The sequence below is a fragment of the Mus caroli genome, chromosome 8, assembly GCF_900094665.2.
Source record: "Mus caroli chromosome 8, CAROLI_EIJ_v1.1, whole genome shotgun sequence".
Lineage (NCBI taxonomy): Eukaryota > Metazoa > Chordata > Mammalia > Rodentia > Muridae > Mus > Mus caroli.
Window position 1 is genome coordinate 90,537,053 of NC_034577.1, and position 24,088 is coordinate 90,561,140.

Genomic DNA, 24,088 nt, shown 5'->3' on the forward strand with positions numbered 1-24,088 from the left:
ATGTTTCTCTCACAGAAGCTTCATAGGTATTTGACATAAGAAAGAAGGTTTAAAAATTTAGCTTTACAAAAGGGCGATAGAGAGACTTAAACTAACCTATCTATGGTATTTGCACCAGTAATGCCACAAGGAAACCTGTTTGTTGGCACAGTTAATAAACTCTAATTTTTAAAGGATATCTACTTGAGATGTATACAAAATGTGTTCATCCTGTTCAAATTCTGCTCATATAGTTAGGATAAGTGGGGCTTGAAAAGTAAAAAGAAATCAGATATGATGTGCAAAAATTCTGTAACTGCATGTTTAGCATATTTAATCACATAGTTCTCTGCCCTGTTTTAATGGTTAAATAAGTAGAAAACATTAATTTATTTGAGCAGAATTCAGGTGAGACTGTGACTATATTCAGGTTAAATGATAATGGTAAGGATTGCTAAGATCTGAGAGTCAGTGCATCCTTGAAAACTTGACCCAACTGTGATGTCATCATTCAGTATCAATGCATCCTGGGTTATAAAATCATCTCCAGGTGCAATTCATTGCTGTAGACAAATCATTTATATAATCATTATTTCTTAGTAATATCCTTAAAATAAACATGCTCTGCAACAATATTTCTATAATCTAAAAAGAAAAAAAAGGAAAGGAAAGTTTGAGTAAAGACCATTGCAGCTTTCAAACTATTTCTTAAACTGATTTATCATTCCTGAGACATGTAGGCACTGAAGTATTTGTGGCTGTCTCAAAATGACCTCCTTTTCATGTACATCAGACTTTTGATCTGTCTGTAGAAAAGAAAAATGGATTGATAGCTGCTATCAAATTTGATAGCAGATTCTGGATGTAAAAAAAAAAGTTTTCTTGCTCTAAAAATTTAGCAATCTGTCACATTATATTATGTCCCATCTCACAATGACATATTAGAATGTAACACAATGTAAATCACACAATAAACAACTGCAATTCATAACTTTCTGAACAGGAGAGTAGTCATTCCTTATCATAAAGATTCCTAGAATCCCTTCACTGAGCTCACACACAGCTCTGATGCCCCTGGCCTAGTCATACTGCCTCCCCAAGTCTATATTTACAATACTGGACTTGCATTTAAAATCGACCTTCCTCCATTACTTCTAACTGCAATGGAACTTTTAATCAAGGCATTCCAGTGGACAAGGAGTTGAGTCAGAGTTGAAAAGCTGCATTGCAATTAAGTTCATGGCAATCCAGTTGGTGACAGATCAGAGTCAGGTTTATTTCTTTTATTTTTCTTGTTTTGTCTTGTGTTGTTGTTATTGTTGTTTAACCAGAACAGTGTTAGAAACAGGTGACAAAGTGAATAAGCTAGACACAGGTAAGGAAAGAGTGAGCCAGAGAATGAGAGAAGCCAAAATATTAGAACAGATTTTTAGAGTTAATTTGAAGTCAAGCTGAGCAATTCAGTGAGAAGCTGAGAAAGGTAAATTTACATAAGTCAGCTTGGAGGTAGTTTGAGCTGGTACAGCTGAGTTGAACCAGCCAGCCAGAGTTCAGAAAGAACTAAAAAGGGTGAGCTTGTTTAGCAGAATGTTTTGGAGGCTGAAACATTCAAGGCCGAGGTTTGTAGACAGAGGCTAGAAGCTGAAGTGTTCAAGGTCCAGACTTGCAGAAGATTATATTGTGTGGAGGCTAATAGCTTCCAGGCCTAAGCCTAGGGATAGTTAGAAATGCACTGGGCTCAGACCAAACCACTGTGTATTCATAATGCTCTCATCCCGTTCCTTCATCTTAGAAGAATGATAGTTTCTTTTACAAATAGTTAGTTAGTTAGTTAGTTAGTTAGTTTAATTAGAGAGATCAGAGGACAACTTGTGAGAGTCAGTTCTTTTCTTCTACCACATGGAACCTGGACATCAAACTCACTCTCCAAGATAGGACATAGAAATTTTATCAACTTAAACTTAATACTAAACAATTCTGAATACTTTGTTTTCTTTTTAATGTATACAAGATATGTAAGATCTTTGAAGATATTAAAAAGTAGTCTTATTAAATTTAGTGTCAAATGTTTCATCTCTTAATTTCTTTGTACTATTGCAAACATGAGCATGGGACCTATAGATACTAAAATAGCATAGACAATTTTATGTGGACAATTAGAAAAAAAATTCCTGTTTCATCCAAACTGATATTAGGATACATTTTTTTTATGCTCAGCTGAAGATATCTACACTCTTAGAATTTTCCAAAAAAAAGTAAATATTGTCTAAAATAGAAAATAAAATATGGGGCTGGCAAGATGGCTCAGCATGTAATAGCATTGACTGCTCTTCCAAAGGTCCTGATTTCAAATCCTACCAACCACATGGTGGCTCACAACTACCCATAATGAGATCTGACATCCTCTTCTGGTGTGTGAAGGCAGCAACAGTGTACTTATTTATAAAAATAAATAAATCTTTGGGTCGGAGCAAGCAAGGACTGATCGAGCAGGGTCGACCAGAGTGAGCGGGGTTGACCTGAGTGAGCAGAGATCCTAAATTCAATTCCCAACAACCACAAGAAGGCTGACAACCATCTGTAGAGCTACAGTGTACTAATATACATAAAGTAAATAAATAAAAGATATTACAAAAGGAAAATATGAAAATATTATTAAGAATATATTCTAGGATTAAACCATCCAGGTTTCAAAGAGAGTTGCTGACTAATAGAATGTAATCAGTATCTGAGCTGATTTATTCCTTTGTAATACATAGAAAAAAAATGACCAATGGCAGGTCGTATAGTGTAGTAGAAAATAATAGCCACACACTTTAACCATTGATTCTCTTAAACATAAAATATTAGTAAAAATACATATACTTATTTTGAAATCATCAAAGAACTCTCAAATTCCAAATTTATAAAAGTTTAAATTTGTAAAAAATGAATAGTGATCCATAATATTAGTGAGAATAATAAACAGTATTAAAATATTCTTGTTGCCTTGTGATGTTATTTATATTGCAGAGTGAACCAAATTCTTGATAAAGTTGCTATGTATTTTAGTTACACATGTTTGTTAATATTAAGAGTAACATTTTTTCTCAATTCCTCTCTTTACCTAGTCATAGAACCTATATATAATTGTATCTATCTTTTTATCTTGCTGCCCTGAGAAAAATAATTACAATTTTCTCTTCAGCATTTTGAATTTTTCCATGGGAGACATTAACCATTGACATTGACAACAAAATTTAATTTCATGCTGATTTAAAGTTTCACATGCAAAGTATGTTCTATGTTTCATCTGTTTGTCAGTATATCAATTTATCCATATCTATCTTTCTATCTATCTATCTATCTATCTATCTATCTATCTATCTATCTATCTATCTATCTATCTATCTAATCTATTAATCACTTATTATTTAACTGTGCATGCATTTTTTCATTTGTGTTTGCATATGTATAAGTGTGTTCATGGGTGATATACACAAATGTATGTATGTAGAAGTCAGAAGTCAGTGCCTGGCTTCATCTCAAGCATGCTCAACATTATCTATTTTGGTGACAGTTTCTTTCACTGAACCCAAAGCGGACTTATTCTGCTAGAGTTACTGACCAATTACATTTAGGGAAATGTCTGTCTTTTGATATTTTGTGCCTTAACTAAGTATTCTTTATAGATAAGCCAGACATTTTACATAGGTGACTAGAGATTAAACCTCAGACCCTCCTTTATGAGATAAAATAAAACAGCAACAACAACAACAAAAAAAAAACCCCAAAAAACAAAACAAACAAAAAAAAACAACGTTTTTCCTACAAAGGCATCTTTCCAGTCCCCTTCTTAAAGTGGTTTTATTAAAGATTTGAAGATATACTGGCATAATCTTGTATGTGTATTACTGATGTACATACTATTTGTTTCATTATTAAACTATTTCCTTTCTTTATTAAACAGAACACATGTTCACTGTATTAGGGACACTTGATATCTTACAAAAATCATCAAAATACGATGTAAAGTCATCAGAATAACAAAAATATTAATATTTCTGTAGGCAGGAAAGTCTTGTTGTCCTGTAGTTTTTTGCTATCCATAGGATATATTACAACAATTTCATTTTAAAAACAGTTGAACTATTATTTTACTCTTTAGGTTAGTAACCTGTATATCAGAAATTACCTCACTAAATTTGTAAGACAAAGTGTAAACTTCCTTCTACAAACATGTCCTTGAGCCCTTATTTTCTGAAACAAGTTTCTGATAAATAAGTTTGAATCAAATAATTAAATATCCCAAGAGATTTATTTAATTTCTTGGTTCTTTCTATAAAAGGTATGAAGAATGTCTAAAATCTAAAGTAGCATGAACAGCTGTCATCACTTTTTGAGTTCTTTTGGCATATGAGAACATTTTGTTCTTGAATAGGTCGAGAATTCTGCCACAACATACTGAGAAAGAGACACATAGAGACACATTAATGTTATAGAAGAGTACTTTTTAAAATAATACCATCTGGTATCATAATACCTAGAGATTTTATCCTAAAATTTCTGGAGTAAGTATCATATTCATATGTATGCATAATTTCTCTTGAAATTTCAGAAAGAAAATAAAGTATGTTTAGCTGCTACATAAATTACATATACTTCCCTGGGCATTTTGGTAAGAATAGTTCAGATGGAACATGGCAAGTCATATAGGAGGGATAGTGTGAGAGAAACAGACATAATAGCTGACAGAGTAGATATCTGCCCAGCTTTATTGCTGATTAAGGGCTATTATGAGTATGAATGTTGTGTGCTCTTTTTAACTGGAAACTGAATTATCAAAGGCAAAGTAGATACCCCAGTTTGAGATTAAATATCAACTACGAAATCTCACCAACATGCTTTGACCTTGCATTTAATAGTGTGCATCAACATTCCTCAACTAGACTTTCTCATATTAGAAGCATCAATATGAAATTAAGTGGAGAATCCACTGTTTATGATTATATATTGATATCACCTCTCTGACCAGCCAAATGTTTTCTTAAGATGAATATGAGAAAGCCAATGTAAATACTTTTTTTTTTTATGTAAGGATAGGTTCACAAATTAAGTACAGAATTTAGAATGTGGAGCACCCCACTCTAAATCATAGGATTCTGTAGACCAACTTATGAATTTTGATACCATAGAACAAATAATCCTGCAAAATTTTAGCATCCTTTCTGAGAATTCTATTGGTATTCAAAAATTGAATCCTTAGGAGAACATAATACACTATATGGGCGGGGAGAGGCAGTCAATATCTATTTTATCCACTACTTTATTTCCAACTCACAGAGCACTATCTGATATGTGTGAGGCACTAAATAAATGGGTATCAAATGAATTAAGAAGTGAATAATAAATAAATGAATAAATAAATATATAGATAGATAAATAAATAATCTATTATTAATAACCTCAGAGAATGTGAGAAAGACATTTTTTTGATCTCTAACTGCCTTAAGGGGAGCCATGAAGTACTGCAAAGGTAGCAAAGAGGGCCAAGTTCACAGGACCTGTTGACAATAGAAACAAGAAGACAGTGGATTATAGTGACTCTCAGTGAGTAGACCATAGCTAGGTAGAGAAGGTAGAGAACAGAGGTTTATATTCTATGATACGCTGAGTTCCATGAAGGAATTGAATATCTAACTAGTTTCACATTTTGAATCAAAAGAATAAACCAAGGGTTTAGGGAACAAAGATGGAAAATAAAAATGACAGCCAAATTCACTGACTTGTTGTTTTATTTTTATTATACTCAAAACTTTTAACTATCATTCAATACCTACATAACTTATTATTGATATGTTACTCCTATATTAAAGAGGGTGTAATCCCACAAACTCTCACATATCCCATTTTCAAGAACTATGCATAGTTTCTAATAGTATGGAAAACTCAAGTTTGCTACTCTTAATTTATATTTCTGTTTGTCTTACCATAATGAGGAATATATTCAGTGAACTATACTATGTTAACAAAAATCCTCTTTTCTTTCTCTCATTTACCTATGATTTAGTCATGGAAAAGGCTCGCTGACATGTTTGGTGTCTGGCCAAGTAGATTACTTCCAATAAGACATAGTATTGGTTATCACCCAACCACTTATTTCTGGTTTCTTAGGGATGATTTTATTTTTAAGTATTAGTGGGTAAAAATGGATTGATGCTTTTCACAAGAACTGTATAAGAAAGAGAAGACAAAGAAAAGTTAGCTACTGTTCATTTCCAATTTGTCGATTATGGACTTAGCACAGTAACGTTTTTGCTTTTGCTTTACTTATGATTTTGATATTAAGAACAACATAAGAGTAAATATTATTTGCACCTGGGGTTTAACAGAATAAGATTGTTTTTATTTTGTACAAGTTCTTATAGATTGTACAAAGGCATGTAAAGGTGCTAATGGACATGTAGCTTGTTATTAAGCCTGCATTGTCTGTTGTTCTGGGTTTTGTTAATACTTTATTCTAACTCACTCTGAGTCAACGTTCGCAATGGTCAGCCATGTATAATTCCCACTCTTACACTGCCACCAATTGTTCTCATTCTCTTCTTTAACTACTTCTTTTCTCCTTATAGCTTCTAAGCCAAACTCTGGGAATCTCAGGAGTTGGTGTGCCACATTCAGATCACACCCCAGACAGATGATCATGGATGCCTAGCATTTTGTCCAGAAAATGTTCAAATTAATGCAAAATGCATACTTCTACGGTGAACAGAGATGAAATGATTGCCAACTACACTTTGTACATTTTTAGAAATGGAAAACTTGCTTCGACTGATGGTTGATTTTAAATTTTAATATTAAACCTGTGTCTGTTTTTCGGAGCAATCATGTTTGCCTGATACCCACCAATAGCTAAGATCTATTTCTGAGCTTGGAAGTTGATGATAAATCAATAAATAAAATTAGTCTTCAAAGACATAAACAGTAGCAGAGCAGAAGGAAGCCTGGCTAAAAGTAAAACTCAACTCTAACTTGTTCTGTACACAGTACCTATTGTCCAGGGTATTCCTATATTTTTCTTTACAAGCTATTTTTAATTTTAGTGTTATTTAGAAGCTATTTTTCTTTAGAAGTTTCTTAGAGAGCAAACTGTCAAATCAAAGCTCTATACTCTAGCATCTTGAAAATAACAAATGTAAATGTAAGATAAATATGCAATACAGTTGATGGTTTCATTTATTTATTTTTTTTTTAAAGAGCTCCTTTATTAGAATTCACTATAAGGACTGGAACCAGTTGCTAGAAAAGTGACAGAGAAGCCTTGACAGAAGCTTTGAGAACACACAAGTGAATATATACAGTTTCTAAATTATATCTAAGTACCCTTCAATGGCTAAGCTAAATTGTCTCCCATAACACTCACTGAGAACTAAACAATAAGGCCATTGCTATGTCTGAACAGAGTAATGATTTTAAGATTTTCCAATATTTGCAAAGGACAAATGCAAAGAAATTGCATTTCTGAAAATACCCTTACCCATTAATTTTAAAAAGAAAATAATGAAACTAAAAACTAACATGAGGGTAAGAAAATAAAATCATCCCATTTTCTGATTCATATTGCAAAGTCATATATGGTAGAATAAAACAATAGATCTATTTACAACTTTCCATAGCTTACATATTATTCTTAATTGAAGTTTATAAATGCAAGTGTGTTTTTTATCAACAACATACTCCTGGTAAATATAACAATAGACAATAAATTATGTTTTAGTACAGCAGAAATCTTTTTTGTTTTAAACATAAGCTCATCTTGTATATTTGAGATGCCCTTGATTTCTTGGTGAAAATTGAGCCACGCATTTTGTGATTGAAAAGGAAGTCCTATCCTCAGTATGAGCAAAGACTGAAATAGCTATAACAATATCAAGCATTTGGTTTGGTGAGTATGTTGTGGGAAAATTTACTATAGTAATTGAATGCAGTGTTTTAATATTGCATTACAAGAAGAGCTATACATTATATTCACACAGGCATATATACATACAGCTCTCTGTATATATATATACAGAGAGCGAGAGAATGAACACCTGGAAATGGATGTGCTGACAAATGGGGTCTCTAGTAATGGGCACTTGAGGAAAGAAATGTAATTTTTGATAGGCTCTCATTACTTCAAGTACCTTAGAATGGCAGAAGAACTTAAGGAGGCCTATGATAATTAGACATAGCACACATGGTTTATCCTGTAACTCAGTTGGGAATAAACAAGGAAAGCTAATAATAGTCAAGTTCCATGTGGAGGCATGTAACTTTCTTAAGTATGTAAGGAAAGACCTATCTTCATCAGTAACAACTACAACAACAAAAGATCTCTTGATGATTCTGTAGGAGAAAAGATCTTCAGTCTGCGTGGCTTGTGATCAGAAAAAAAAATCTGCTTTCAGTTTTAGGCCATATATTTTTGATTAAAGGCCAATAGGAGTCTGATAATAGCTGACAATTGACAAAGGTTTAAAAAATAGATTGGCTGTCAAAATGTGTATTTACAGTTCCCATAGCTCAGTATTAAGATAGAAAGTGATCCAGAACGTTGAAAATGTGAACAGAAAGCCAAGCTTCACTTTATTGAAAGAGATAAAAAACAAAAACAAAAAGAAAGGAGGTAAAATTCCCTTTAGTTTTTGTCCTCAAGGCTAAATCTAAGAACCCCCATCTCCTCATCTTCCTCCTTGCTCTTCTTGAAGAAGTCATTTGTCTTTCTAAAATAATACCTTGAGGACTTTATTATCGTGGAAGAAGATTGTGTGCAAAGTCTTTTGGTGAGGATAAGTGACTTTATTGATAATGTCACATGCAAAATTAATCTTCTGTGTTAAAAAATGTCTATCTAGAAAAATTAAAGGAGACATAGTTAGGAATGATATGCTAAAGGAATGGAATTAAGCAATAAGATTCAATTGGCTGCTGGTAGAGGCTCTCAGAGGACAACAATGCTAGGCTCCGGTCTGCAAGCACAACACATCATCAGTAATAACATCAGGGTTTGATGCCCACCCATGGGATGGATCCTAAGTTGGGCAAGTCACTGCTCGGCCATTCCTTCCGTCCCTTCTCCATTTTTACCCCTGAATTTCTTTTCAACAGTACACTTTGGGTCCAACATTTTGAAGCTGGGTTAGTGTCCCATCCCTCCACTGGGCGCACTGTCTAACTGCTAGAGGAAGTCTCTTCTGGTTCCATATCTTCATTGTTGGGCATTTTGGGTAAGGTCACCCACATTGAGTCCTATGAGCCTCCTCCATCCCAGGCCTCTGGGATTTTCTAGAGATCCTCCCAACCCCTGACCAGTTGAGATAGATGCAGATACTCACAGCTAAGCATTGGATTGAGGTCTGCAACCTTATGGAAGATTTAGGGGAAGGATTGAAGGAAGTGAAGAGGGTTGCGACCCAATAGGAAGCTGAACAGTGTCATCGCACATGTACCCCTGGGAGCTGCCAGAGTCCATGCCAGCAACAAAAGAGCATACAGGGGCTTGCCTGAGCAGAGATCTGCCTTGTTTGGACTCAGTGGAGAGGATGTGCCTAATCCCATAGAAACTTGATGCCCTGATAATTGGAGGAATGCCTGGGGGAGGGGAGACATTTTCAGAATGAATGGTAGGGGGATGGGGGAAGAACTCTGCTAGGGAGCATCACAAGGGAGCCCCAGCAACACTTGGGATATAAGTAAGTAAAATAATTTATTAATAAAATCAATACAGCAAAGTACCAAAACCAAACTAAAAGCACAGACACATAAAAAGCAAAAAGAAATAAGATTCATATAGAAACAGATCATGTCCTCTTTATTGAGTGGTTTTCCACATCTTTAGAGATGTCTCAGAATAAATATATATGAATATATATATATTCACCATCCCAGCACAGCACAGTGGGAGCTAGGAACTGTTATCCTGGTGTTGCAGACTAGCGAACTGAACTCATAGTTAATTATCTATAGAAATAATATTCCTATGGTAGATATTTTCATAGTATAAAATGTATAAAACATATATACTTGAAGTAGGTCAACTTTAAGTTGAGATAGAATTCTGAAGATAAAATATGACTTGCAATCTTTCCAAGTAAATATTTTATAGACATTAAAGTAATGCAAGGAAGGCATGTTTACTCAAAAGCTCAATTAACGGTCCCAGTCATTTATGTTAACAAAATAATTTGTTGAGAAAAAAGATACTTATTCTTGTGTTTGACTGCATGGCCTCATATATATTAATCTAATGCTTTTTCATCAAGATTCAATGACATCCTTAGAGTGGATATCTTATCAGTCAGATTAGGGTTAACTCAAACTTTTCCAAGTGGAGGGAAACCAACTTCATTTGAGATCATGATTTTTGCTAGATTTTCTCAACAGTAACCAAGAAAATACTAAGTTTAGGGGTAGTGTGTATTTTCCTCTCATAGGCTGTCCTTAAACAAGAGAACTTCAGTTTCTAGATTTCCCTGAGTTATGTCATCTCTGTATTTTTTATGAGCCATTGAAGTTCCCTTTTCAGCAAGCAAAGATGTTACAAATTCGATCAAAAATTATTTTACCTACAATGTGTAGGCTGGGGGAGATCAGCTTCTGCAGATCTCAAATTTCCTGCAAACAAGATATTTCAGTATCTGTAAAAGGTCCATTTATCTTTCTTGTCTTCATATATTGAATAGTTGGGTATTTTCCATTTCCACAGTTAGAATAGAAGCCAATACTAAAATGTGGTCAGCAAAACTCATAGTTGATAAATTCACCCAAGTAAAATATGAAGAAACCAATGTCTATACTAACAAATTAAAAGATTCATGGTGCTCTGCATTTTAGGTGTGCATAACATATTGTATTTCCATATTTGACCTTCTGTGTTCCCTTCTTCCATATTGAAATCTGCCTTCTTATTATGGTACAAATATTATTCTTATATAGTTAATGTAAGGATTATTTATGAAACCATTCAACTGTGTAGTATAAAAGACACAGTCCATTTCTATTTCATTTTGTCTATGATTATGAATTCATGCAGGAAACATTGCAGGAGGACCTATCTACTTAAGAAAGATCACGAGAATTCTGAGTTGAAAGGCATGACCACAAGTTTCTTAGACATGCCAAATATTTTCTGAAGATCAAAGTAATTGAGAAATTATTTCATTCATCAAGTGTAGATTTGGATATATTGGATATTTCAAAAATTTACAATGGTTTATTCTCAGAGACTTAAATCTATAAATTATCTCAGTTGAGAAGCATAAATTTCTAATCATTTAAAAGTCCAAATTATGGACAAAATAAATGATTACTAGCTATAAATATAATTAGAACATTTGACTTTATCTTATGTTTACAACATTAAAGATATCACATTAAGTAATAATGTAAAAATATCACCATTACCTTTGCATTCTCACAAGCATCATTAACAGTGAAAATACTGACAGATTATCTATGTACTAACTTTTATAATCTATATGTCTATCTACCATATATTCATACAACTATGTAAACATTTTAAAATTGACAAATATTTTGATTATTTCAATTGCTTCTGTATATTATTAAGACATCTTATTTTCACAGCAATTATTCATACAGCAAAGCAGTATTAGCCTATGTAGCAAAGTCTATGAATTTATAATCTAGGCAAAGGCAAAAAGAGTATAAACTTTACATATATAATCCAAAGGCTTCAGGTTCATGATTTACTTTATGAGGGTTTGTTGAAGGTTTAGATCCTGAATCCAGAATCACAGTGAACAAATACCCTACATTCTATAAGACAGTCCTAGTTTATGGTGTTTTGCAGACATAAATATGAACAGCAGCTTCTTCCACTTTAATAAAAATATTTCCCCTTGCAATAACAAATTTTCCAGTCACCATATGCAAAACAAATGACCATATGATTTAAAATGAAAAATTGTTGTATACGAAATGCTTTTTTAAATCCTAAGTCACTGTGTAACACCCAGAGTTGTTTTCAGACCTGGGAGATAGGCCAAAGTTTGGGCTTCTCTTTTCTAGAAACATAACAAGACATTACATGCAACTTTAAATATTCTGTTTAGAGTTTCTTGAAATTTATGACAGAGCATTCCCTTTGCATTTCTTTCTACAAGTTTCAACATTTCAGAGAAAACATATGAAATCCATTATCAAATGACACATTCCTTTAAGAAGTATTATCATTTAAAATAGAGGCTGGAATTAAACTTCCTCTGGAATCCAGTCATTTGCCTTCCCATTCATCTAACCCTTGGGGTATGCTTATCTTCCAGGATCACAACTATAAAAAGGCAAGTCTTAAAATTATGGACTGGGTAGGGAAAATAAAGATATCTGGATATGGCAAATGAGAACACATTGCTTCATTCGACTTTTTAAATGAGGGGTATTTTATACAACTACAATCTAGATACAAATAAGGTCAGAATCGAATAAACAGGGACCACATTATTGTACATTATCGTAATTCTTGGGTTTATCAATGGGCTTTAAGCATAACTATATACATGAGATTTCCATAAAAGATAACTCCTGCTTATCTTCATAAAAAGAACAAAAATGATGTTATTGGATAAGAGTTTCTGATTGGGGTGACTTATATGTAAGGATTCCATCTTTAGGGAGAATGTTGTCACTTTAATGTCAATAATAATGGAAGCAGGCTAGGTAAGTAAAGTCTGTATAATGACCTTCTTGCTTCCTTTTCTATGATGCATCTACATTTATCAAAGCATCCTCAAAGGGCTAAGTTACATTACAATGAAAGGCAAGGCCATGATACATTTGACATGAGCCATAAAATGCTGTTTTATTTCATAACAGAATTTTCTTAAAAGACATTAACCTCCTACAAACTGAGACAGCAATATCCCAAACAGTTATCATGCCCCAAAGTTCCCTGTGCTAATTGAGTACAACTTCTATATTGTGCATTTAAGAAAGCAAAGAAATGCCTATTAAAAAAAAAAAAGAAAAAACCAAAAACAGAAAACTGACCCAGACAATACTAACAATTTTGTTAGTTAATACTAAGATAAATATGTTGGAGCCAAATTAAAGCTACAGTCCTTTAAAATATGGTATCTGAATAAATGTGAATATATTCAGGAAATAATGTCTTAATGGTTGAACTACAGCCTGTGATTACAATACACCGCACTTAAAGGAACAGTAGCCATATAAAGAAGGTTCTCAAGAATAACAGACTCAATTAAATATTCTCTGTAACTAAGAGACATAGAAATAAAATTAATTTTTATTACTTTTCAAATACTACTGATACAAAATTTCCTTCACAATATGAACTAACAAGTACCCCCCAACACACACCTCAGAGCTCGTGTCTCTAGCTGCATATGTATCAGAAGATGGCCTGGTTGGCCATCAGTGGAAAGAGAGGCCCATTGGTCGTGCAGACTTTATATGCCTCACTGCAGGGGAACGCCAGGGCCAAGAGGTGAGAGTGGGTGGGTGGGGGAGTGGGTGAGGGAGGGTGGGGGGGACTTTTGAGATAGCACTGGGAATGTAAATGAAATAAATGCCCAGTAATAAAAAAAGAAAGAAAGAAAGAAAGAAAGATTTTAGGAACTAATGGTTATTATTAAGGTTGGTGCAGGATTAAAACACATACCTCTACTGGGTACCGACAAACCAGGTAAAATTAAAATAGTCTTTCCCTAAAGACTTAGTAAACAATTAAAAGTTAACAACTCCAAAGTGCTAACTAGTTCTTTCAGTAACAAATATCTCAGGATCTCAGACTTCTTGGAAACATTTAGAGGGCAGTAAACAGAGCTTCTCATCTTGTCAATGAAAGTACTCCCTTGGATACCATTAATTTTCATCAACAGTTTTCTTATCTGTAACATCAGTATTAGAAAGAGGAAGTAATGTAATTACCTTGCAATGCAGCTGATAAACTGGCTTTCAGCTACTCATGAGTGAACAACAACAACAACAAAAAAATAACTTAATCATATTTTCCATTATTGTTTTGGAAACTGCATGTCATCTCCCAGTTTCCACCCTGAATCAGTTCAAAGTCCTAACATATTACCTTCATTTTTCTTGATGGTGAAATTTGGGTTGTTGACCATTTCTGGAAGAAGGCTGTACAAGAAAAAATGTCCGTTTTTGGGATCGTCTTTGTCCATGGCGCTTACTGTTTGAATGACCTGTAATATAAAATCATCATCAGCGCTTCTGATCATTTCAGAGGGCTCCCATTACCTGTAATATTTCAGTGAGATCCCTTTTGTGGCCTGGTACTTTAGGCCAAAGACTCATTTTCAGCTTTTTAAATGACCATGGATACTTTGTGCCAAGGCTTTGGAGCAAACTCCATCACTTTAAAACCTCAGCTGTGATAAATTGATGAAAATTAAGAGCATTACCTTAGTTTCCATCTGGTGTCTGTGGCTTGAAATAGCAAAGTTAAGTGTATTTGAAAACTCCAGTGGGCAATTACAGGTTTCTTTCCAATTTGTATATTTACGGGCATCTACAATGAGATTTGGAACTGTTATGGGGATTGGAGAGGGCTTTTGGGAGGATCGTGGAGGCATGATTTAAACCTTGAATCCTCGCAGCTCTTCTTTACCCATCAAGGTATGCGTGGCTACCAGATAGAGTTTCCCTCAAACAAAGCTCCCTGGAAGAAACCTCGTTGAGGAGTTGTATGTGTTCTCTTCCAATAATGCAAGCTGTTTTTAAGGCTAGTGGATAATAGGTGAAAACTATGCTTAGGATCTTATTCTGAGATGAATAGATTATAGGGATGACTATTGTGCAGAGAACTGTTTAGATGGGCACAGCCTTTTGGAATCCTACACTGAATGTGCTAGTTTCAGTTGCAAAAACACCACCAACTTAATACCATATTGTTTCCTAGGATGACAGAAAACTATCTTAATTCTCATGTATGATTCTATGATACTTATGACTTCAATGTGAAACATTAGAAAAGAGCTCCCATGGTAAAAATACGAGGGCTTATATTTCTAATGCAAATAGCTACCATATGATTACTATGTGAATGAATCATGGCAGCCAAGAAGATGATAGATATTATACAACTGTGGACGCAAGGAAATGATCTATAATGATAAAGGGTTAAGTGTATGATGATAATCGCTCTAAATACTTTGTGTATATGTGAATATGAATACTGAATCGGACTTTGGAATTTTCAGAAAAGAAAAAAATCATGTTCATGAATAGGTCACTATTGTATTGTGCCATATGACTTGTACAAATTGATGAACCATATATGTATAACTTACATATGATTGAGTTTTACATCCTATCATTATAATATACTTGGAAACACAATAAAGTTAACAATTAATATTTACATTATGTTTGCATTTTGTTAAGAAATATGTCTAGTTACATTCTAGAACTTATTATAATTGCAGTCAGTTTGAGTGACCCTATGACTCAATGTAACTGTAAATACAGGTTACCCTTAAGCTGGAAATCCTTAGTTAAGTCAACCATTAGGATTTTTCTTGAATTGAATTTCTCTCACTGAAGTCACAGTCTTAGTGTTCCTTCTTTAAGAGAAGAGTTTGACACATTCTAAAATTTTGTTTCCTTTAATGTGTAAAACGCAAGAGTGTTTTTTCCAAGGGTAAATTGATATTTTTGGTTAAGTCACATAATACTCTTATGAAATGCCAAATGAAATGGTGTTCCTGATTATTGCTTTTGTTTTAGTTAAAGACACTGCTTCTCATCAGAGACCTGATTCCTAGTCATTTGAAAACTTTTGCTACTCCAAGAGGGAATCAATCTAACTCTAACCAGATTTGAAAAGAAAGAAATTATATTTACTGTTGTTAAACACATAGCATATATGCTTCAGCATTTAAGAGCATGGAGAAACTCTGGGGTCATAATTTCATAAATATAAATTAGAATGGGAGGCCAAGGTAAGTAGATGTTTAATGAACACAATGCTCTTCAGAGCAGCACAAATGAGGAGCTGTTTAAGAGACAAGTAGAAACAGACACCTTTAGTTAAGGCCAGCTCTGTCAGAACCTCATGTAATAAAATCAAGGAAAGACAGAAGTCTCCATTGAATCAGATGTGCCATCCTTTCCCCTATCTATACAATCTTGTCACCACAGACCTTCTGTTGCCAGGTTCCACAATTTACTATACATGTGCTATATGAAGAATGGAACAGAGGAAGAGATAAGTTCTTTATAATCTGGCATGAAGTTCAGTCATAAAACAGGGCATTTAAAAGGTATACATGGATAAATTTTCCTATCATTTATATATAATGTGAATGTGTTGGTTCATATGTGCTGATGAAATTATCTATGTAAGGGCTATTTGATTAGTGAATCTACCATATTAAAAATAATGCACACAATTCATAATTTTTTGCATGTGTAAAGGCATACAGGTACTTACCACATCATGTCTCATAACTTTTGTCTGAACATCATACTGGAAATGAAGCATGCTTTTTCCATCACTTACATCAACCAGGATTCATTAGACCTCTTACCCACAAACTGTCAAGCCAGAAAGTGTCATGGCAGGGCATGTCAATATGAAGGTCCCACAAACGAAGTGATTCTGATACAGGCTCAAGTCTGAAACCATTTATTTTTTAACCATTTCCATGACAGAAAATAGTGGCACTCATGGGTCTAATCATTAGTTAGAAATAAGTTTTGTTTTAAGAATCAATAATGTTAAGTTCATGATGTATTGGAAAGGAAGTAATCAAAATGGTGAATCTAATTGACTTAACAAATATCCCATAAATTGGTTGTGGTTAACATTTTTGGTTAAACTATATTTAAAACTTCATTTTATTTTAATTCAGATAACTGCTAACATTTTATCTAAATGTTGATCCTGGTAAATATTTTGAAGGACATTGTGTCACTAAAATACATTAAGATAATTAATTTTTCAATGGTTTAATAACATCTGAGTTTTAAACAGTGGAAGAAAAAGAATGTGTTCAAGGTAGTAAATTACAGAGAAACAGCATAGAAGGCATGTTGAAATCTCAGAGTTTCAACTGTGAGGTCTTATGAGCTCTGTTGCTATTTAAATAATTAATCCTACATTGAAATTTGTAAAAATGTCCAGAGAATTTTCAGATGATGAATGTGTACCTAGCTTTCAGTTTAGATACCTTCCCTATTTGTAGAGTAACTATGCAATTAAGATAGCTAAGGTTTAGCCATTTTTATGAAATTTATTCAGTTTGAGTGAAGACTGCAAAGGATTAGTGCACCTCTGTTTTTTTTAAAAAAAAGAAGGAAAGCAAATACTATTTGAAGTAATATTAAGGGAAAGCATTTCAGGGCCACCATTAAAATCTGAAACATACAGACATTTCTTAAAACTCTTCAAAGAACATTTTCAAGAAAGAAACTAAAAAATGTTGATAATATAATTCTGGTTCTATAAATTATTAGATTATTCATTTTTCTAAATTTGCAAGGAATTCTTATAATTCTTATTAAAATATATTTTGCAATAATTTACATTTTGAATCTCAGATCTGTTAACAAGGCTATCATGTGATCAATTAGAAGATTTCCAATGAGTTCTTGTATTTGTTAATCACCAGTCTGTTCTTAGGTCTTGACAGTAAGTGAAATTCTCCCCTCTTTCTTCTTTTGTAATTTGTCTGGCATGCAGTAGCCAGCAACTACTAACACGAATTGGAGAAGTAAATTAATGGGCAGACGAATAAATAAGTAATTTGAGACATATTTTTCTCATCCTTGTTAATATGTATAATGTCCTGAGAAGTAAACCTTAGAAAATGTATTAGTACTCACACACACAAATAACCTTATGACTCATCTTTAACATGTCTCATTAAACACTACATTCTTTTCAGAATTCAAGGTCAATTCAAAGTTCATTGACCTTCACATTTTCTCTCTCTATATTTCAGTAAATTCGGGTTTGGATTTCTAATTTGCTGGCAAATGGTAGACGAGATATGTGTCTTCCTTGCTAATGTTCTTGGTTACAAAAGTATTATAGTCAGTCCTCTAGTGACTCTGAAGCTTAAAATTCACAATCAAATTAATGTTGATAATCATAGCTGTGGAAAGAAGGTGAGAAAGTTCTAATGTGTTGTAACTTTCAAAATATTCTCCAGGATGTCAGTAACAAATATGTATATACATAGAGAGTATATATGTATAATCTCTAGGATAACTATATAGTGATATCCAATAAGCATATGCAACTGACGCAGTGACTCAAAAATGTCCCTTTTGTTACATTTTAACTTCTCTTAAAAATATTTAAGTAGAAGGTGACTCTAAATCGATGATCAATGAAAGAAAAAGTATATAAAATGGAAGATTAGAGCAATTTCTTACTTCCATTTATTCTTCTACTATTGTCAAATTCATTCAAGCTATAAATATTACCTGTCCTGAAAGAATAATGTCTATCTCTTACAGCAGCAGTTTTTGTCTATTTCTTTTTTTTTATAATGAACCAGTCAGATTTATATGAATAAATTCTTAATTCACAAGATGCCCATATAATAATTTCAGAGCCAATTGATAATAACACAAACTGCTCACCTAGATCAGACAAGTTATCCCAATTATTCTATCCCTATATGATATTCATAACTACCTGTGACTATTAAAACCACATGGGATCGGGATCTTCTTCCTGTCTGACTGCCTCCACCTTGGCTTCTTCTCTGTCTCTGCCATCTGCTCTGCCTCTCCGACTCTTAGCTCTGCCTCCCTTTTCCCTGTCTAATCTCTGGTGGTACTTATAGAACAGTTTTTGTCTATTTCTTACAGCAGTAGTTTATATTTTAATTTGAAGAAATGAACAACTGATCAGACTTAGTGTACATATCTCTACTAAAAGTTAAAATTATTTGGACTTACTAATTTATATACATAATTGAGGATAAAGTATGTTATTTATCATTATGTTGTCCACAATCAAACAAAAAAGTGGGGAGTTATTTTTCTAGAGTTTATTTCATGAAAATGAACTTAAAATAATTATTATTTACTGAAAAATGGAATATATACAAATACTAGATGAAATATTCCCAAGGAAATCTAGAAAATAACCCAATTATGTCAAAACTAATGGATAGAGCTCAGGTGTAAGACTAGTTCATATCTGTTTAAAAGATACTTCTAGAATTTATGGGTCAATTGCTTAGTCATTGAGTTGTAGTCAGGATTATATTTTCTTCCCTCTCCACAATGGCTTCTTGTGTCACTGTTTTAACTAAAAACACCCTTTGCCTCCAACATGTCACATGCCTCTTTAGAACACACAGCATAAAGGAATGAGCTAAAGGAAGGACACGGAACAGATAAATATGTGGGATTTGGACCTTCAGAAATCCATTATGAAATACCTAACCACTCCTCCCACTTTTAATCTCATCTTTCCCACTTTGACTGACACTACACTGACACAAAGCAATATCAATGTTGTTTTCTACATGGAGTGTTTAGATATGCTGGGTTTTTGATGTTTAGTTACCTGTGTTGTTTTGCTGACTCAATATATCCCCTATATATTTATATGCCCTCCAGAAATGATCAATACTAAAAACAAATCATGCCATCTTGTTGTAAAAAGTTATGGATCCTGAAGTAGTTGGCTTTCATTTAAAGATAAACTTAGTTGTCTTCTTTGGCTTGAAGTCACGATCTCCTTTTCAACCGTGTCTCTTATGATCAGATAGTTTTATATACGCTATCTCCTGCCTGTTCTGGCAAACAATAATTCCTAAGCTGAACTGATTGTTTATTCTTAAAAATGCCATGCCTTCAATGTGGATCCTTGAGTCATTAATTTAATCTATATCATTTTGATAGAAACTTACAAGAATTTATAATCAGAAATGAGCTACTGAGCCATAATATACACCACCTATCTGAAAATTCATGTGCCTGCATAAATATGAAAAGTATGTAATTAAACAAAATGTTCTTAATTTATTGATCTTGAATTTTGTTTATTTCAGTGTTTCTTGACCATATTCAAAAATATACAAACACAAATGCACGCACACACACACACACACCAGATTATTATGCTACTTTACAAGTTTTTTCTTATCCTCTGCAAGAAGGTGTTATGTCATATCACTTGAAAGCTATAGAAATGCAGCCATTACTTTCTCCATCTTTCCAATACCTCTAGTTCAATTTTAACCCAATTTCTGTCTTTAGTAGAAAGTCGCTGCTGCATATATAGAAGAGGATTGCCTTATCAATGGGAGAAGAGGACCTTGAGCCCGTGGAGGCTTGGTGCCCCAGTGTAGGGGAATGCTAGGTGGGGCTAGAGTAGAGTGGGCAAGTGGTTAAGGGAGCACCATCATGGAGGCAGTGGGATAGAATGCAGGGCTTACATGGGAAACTGGGAAGGAGGACTCTCTCTCTCTCTCTCTCTCTCTCTCACACACACACACACACACACACACACACACGTGAATATATTAATATCTTCACACAAAGGGCTTTCTAAGGTATGGTAGTTTAATAGCTTAAATTATCTCCCATTCCTTAATATTAAGTCCCAACATTGATAAATGTCTTAAAGTTAACATTTGGATTGCTCAACTCCATGGCCTTAAATTATATTTTATCAATATTCTCATTCTCTCAAAATTGTGTTCTATAATTCCTGTAAATAACCCTCTTAAAAAGTTTTCTACATATAGCTTCTCCATATATAGTTTTATACATTCCATTAACTAACCATTTTCTTAATCTACCCAAAATCAAGTAAAAAAGAGTATTTATCATCTTCCATTGAGGTCATCAAGTTCCTCTGGTTTAAATCATCCCTGCTTCCCACTTGTGCATGCAGATAGATCAAAAGCGGGGAGGGGGCTTCTGATAGACAAGTTAAAATAAAATCCTCTATCCCAACTGCTTCATCTGTGCTACAAAACACCCTCATTTTATTTTGTTATTGAGAGAGAGAGAGAGCTCTGAAATTGAAAACAAATGAACAATGTTACAGACTCATTCTTTGCTAATTTTCTAAAAGAATAAATATCTTTACTTTTCATATTTAGGTTTCTTTCTTTGTATCCAAGATTTCATAAAGTGCTTTTAAGTAAAATATATTATTTTTTTCATCAGGAGTTGATATGTGTTTTCTCCTTTGGTAGTGTTGCTCACTTTTATTCAGAATCTTTATTCTCTTGCCTACATTTTCAAGAGTTACTTTGGATACTCACAAAATTTCAAAATTCTTCTTCCTTGGGAAGTACAATAAGTCTCTAGAAATTGCAAAGATTTGACAACTTCAGGAGCAGAATTTGGACCATTTCTATTGCATCATAAAACTTTTTTTTTTTGAAATGTGTGGTGGTGTATGCCTTCAATCCCAACACAGAGGCCGGTGGAACTCTGTGAGTTTTAGACCAGCCTCCTCTCCAATGTCAAATTCCTGGTCAGTCAATTAAGTCTTGTGAGATCATATGGCTTTCATAGCTATGTAATGGATTCAAGTGCCAAATTCTTCAACTAACTATATCTGTGATATGGTCAATGATTCTATGTGTCATGTCCTGCATAAGGCAAACAGCTTCCATTGTTAGTGTGCTCTGCACTTAGAGCCTCCTCAAGGCTGTTTCTATTACAATATAGCATGTGTTTCCCCCTCACAAACATGGGTGCAAATTCTGTTCAGACATGAAACTGTTTCTAATCTGGTCCTTGCTTCCTATTCTCAGGCTGAGATATCTTCAGTTTCAAGCAGAGTTCTTGCTGCAAATTCTGCTTGGCTTAAGTTGCTGGCTAGAAGCTCCTCTTCATGTATAGTCCTTTGTCATTTTCTTTAACAGCAACAAATTAGAAAAAAAAAAAAAACAACACAAAACAAAGTATCAGACAATACTTTAGACCCCTGATGTTTTTTTTTTTGTTGTTGTTGTTGTTGACCTCTGTTATGTTTCCACCTTTGTGTCATTCTAATTGAAATATCACAAATGATGTGATTCATCCACTTTATTCTGTTTACCGTGTCTTCCTCATTGGACTTCATGGGAGTGCTTCTAAACTTTCATGTTGTTTTCCCAATTGATGTTATAATAATTACTGCACCACAGATGTACAATGATTATTGTTCAATAAATAAATGAACTAATTTTCATCCAAAGAAGTTAACATGTATACTGTCTGAGAGTAAAGGAAATATTTCAATAGCAATATCTGATAAATTAACTTTGAAACATGTCTCATTGCTGAACAAAATCAATTAGAAACTTAAGTCTTAAATTCCGTTACTATTCTTTATGGCAACTATGCTATATATCCTCCAGATTTGTGGGTGATGATGTTTTGGAGAGCTATAATATTTCTGTAATGAATAAATGGAAAATGGCTAAAATTTTGCCAGAGATGTATGATATTTGTGAAGGTGAGCTAAAGTCTTTTTTATTTTCATATATTTTTATTATAAACCAGACACAATGGCTTCTATCTAAACAGCAGACCTCTGTTAGTATAGGCGTTGACAAAAATCAAATTATAATCCATTATATTCATTTTTAGGAACAAGATAAGCTTTTTGATAAAGGAATGAAAAGCTTTAACAACCTGTCATCTAAGTATTTTGACTACTTAAAGGGAAAGTTTGACTCATTCCAACAATGAATACATGTTTAGACCCTTGGGCTGAAAAAAATATTGGAAGTAAGTCTCTATTAATCTGAATACAGTATGTAAGACACTGGTACCTTATATAAAATCCTACCAAAACCTAATTAAGAAAATATGATGCAGAACCGAGCTCTGGAATGCTTGCTAGTCAACTGTGGATGATCGTCTGCATTACTTTCCCATGTTTGGTTCTGTACATAGGAATATTAAGTACACAGAAGGAAGCCACTGGTCTCTGCACACTTGTTACCTGTTCCTTCTCCTGCTGATTGGATCCCCACGGTCTTCAGATAGGCTCTAGTTTATCCCCAACTGACTCCTCAGACAAAATGTTTCTGTCCCAGTGGAACTTATCCTTGAATCTAAAGACTTTTCATGATGTATCATTATCTCCTTAGGTCCATTTCATTTGTGTGCTGGATGTTTGAAAGAATTTTTGACAATCTATAAATTCTAAGTTAAATGATATGTCCTGGAAGAAAATTCTACAATGATAAAATTCTGATTCTTTTATATTGTGTTCCATAACATTTCTCATGCTTAGCCAAACTCTGTGATAATGATGATGGTCATTGAACACTTAGTGCCCAAAACAAAATAAAATGAAACAAACAAAAATCCTCTCAATCAGAAGTATGAACTATAAAACAAATTTTTAAGTGTGATGTACATTCTGTGTTTTACCTGGGACATTAGTCAGGCTTAAGCGAAGAGATCTTTTCTATGCTTCCCATGACATTAAGAGCCAACTGCTTGGTAGATGACCATAATCCCACTGATTAGTGGGATCATTTAAAATATTCTAAAAATAAAAGTATTTGGGTTGATTTTCTGTTAAGGACCATGACTTCTGCCTCTCTATGACAGTGATTATTGCTCTCTTGAGAGAACCATTTTTTTTATGAACTCCACCTTTTGCCTCATAATTTTAAGAAGGTCATAGAAATAGGTACGACTCATGATTTCTCCTTCACAAACATAGTAGTACCTCTTTTAATATGATGTATTATGGAGTAGTGCTGATTGCCTAGACAAGTGAAAAGAGCCTTTCTATTTTTTAGGTGGTCCTGGTTGTGTTTAATATAGTGAATTCTGTTGAAATGGATACGTTGCAATAGATTCTCTACCTCTATATTGACATTAGATTCCCATTTTGTGGGGAATTTTAGAATTGTTTTGCATATGCCATTTCAGTCTAAGCCTTTTATACTCTCTTTAAGAGCTAGCCCTGGACCATTGATAAGATTTCCAGGAGCCAAGTCTCTGATGAAGCTGTTTCTCAAAGAAATTTATCCAGAAATGGCATACAAGCCATCTGAGAGTGACATTTATCTTTCCAAGGTTATTTTTCAACAGTCTTAATTGTTGAACAATACTAAGATAACTATCAATGCAGTGAATGCTAGTTATTTTTTAATAT

The 24,088-nt window shown here is 33.6% G+C and overlaps 1 protein-coding gene across 3 annotated transcripts in view; it reads right to left on the reverse strand.

The window, feature by feature from the left end:
• Positions 1–24,088, reverse strand: part of Cdh8 (cadherin 8) — a 389,695-nt gene that overhangs the window by 57,347 nt on the left and 308,260 nt on the right. For all 3 annotated transcript variants that reach the window (XM_021169423.2, XM_021169421.2, XM_021169422.2), the window contains exon 10: positions 14,069–14,186. In XM_021169423.2, coding sequence (XP_021025082.1) covers positions 14,069–14,186 — 118 coding nt within the window. The remainder of the gene's footprint in view (positions 1–14,068; positions 14,187–24,088) is intronic.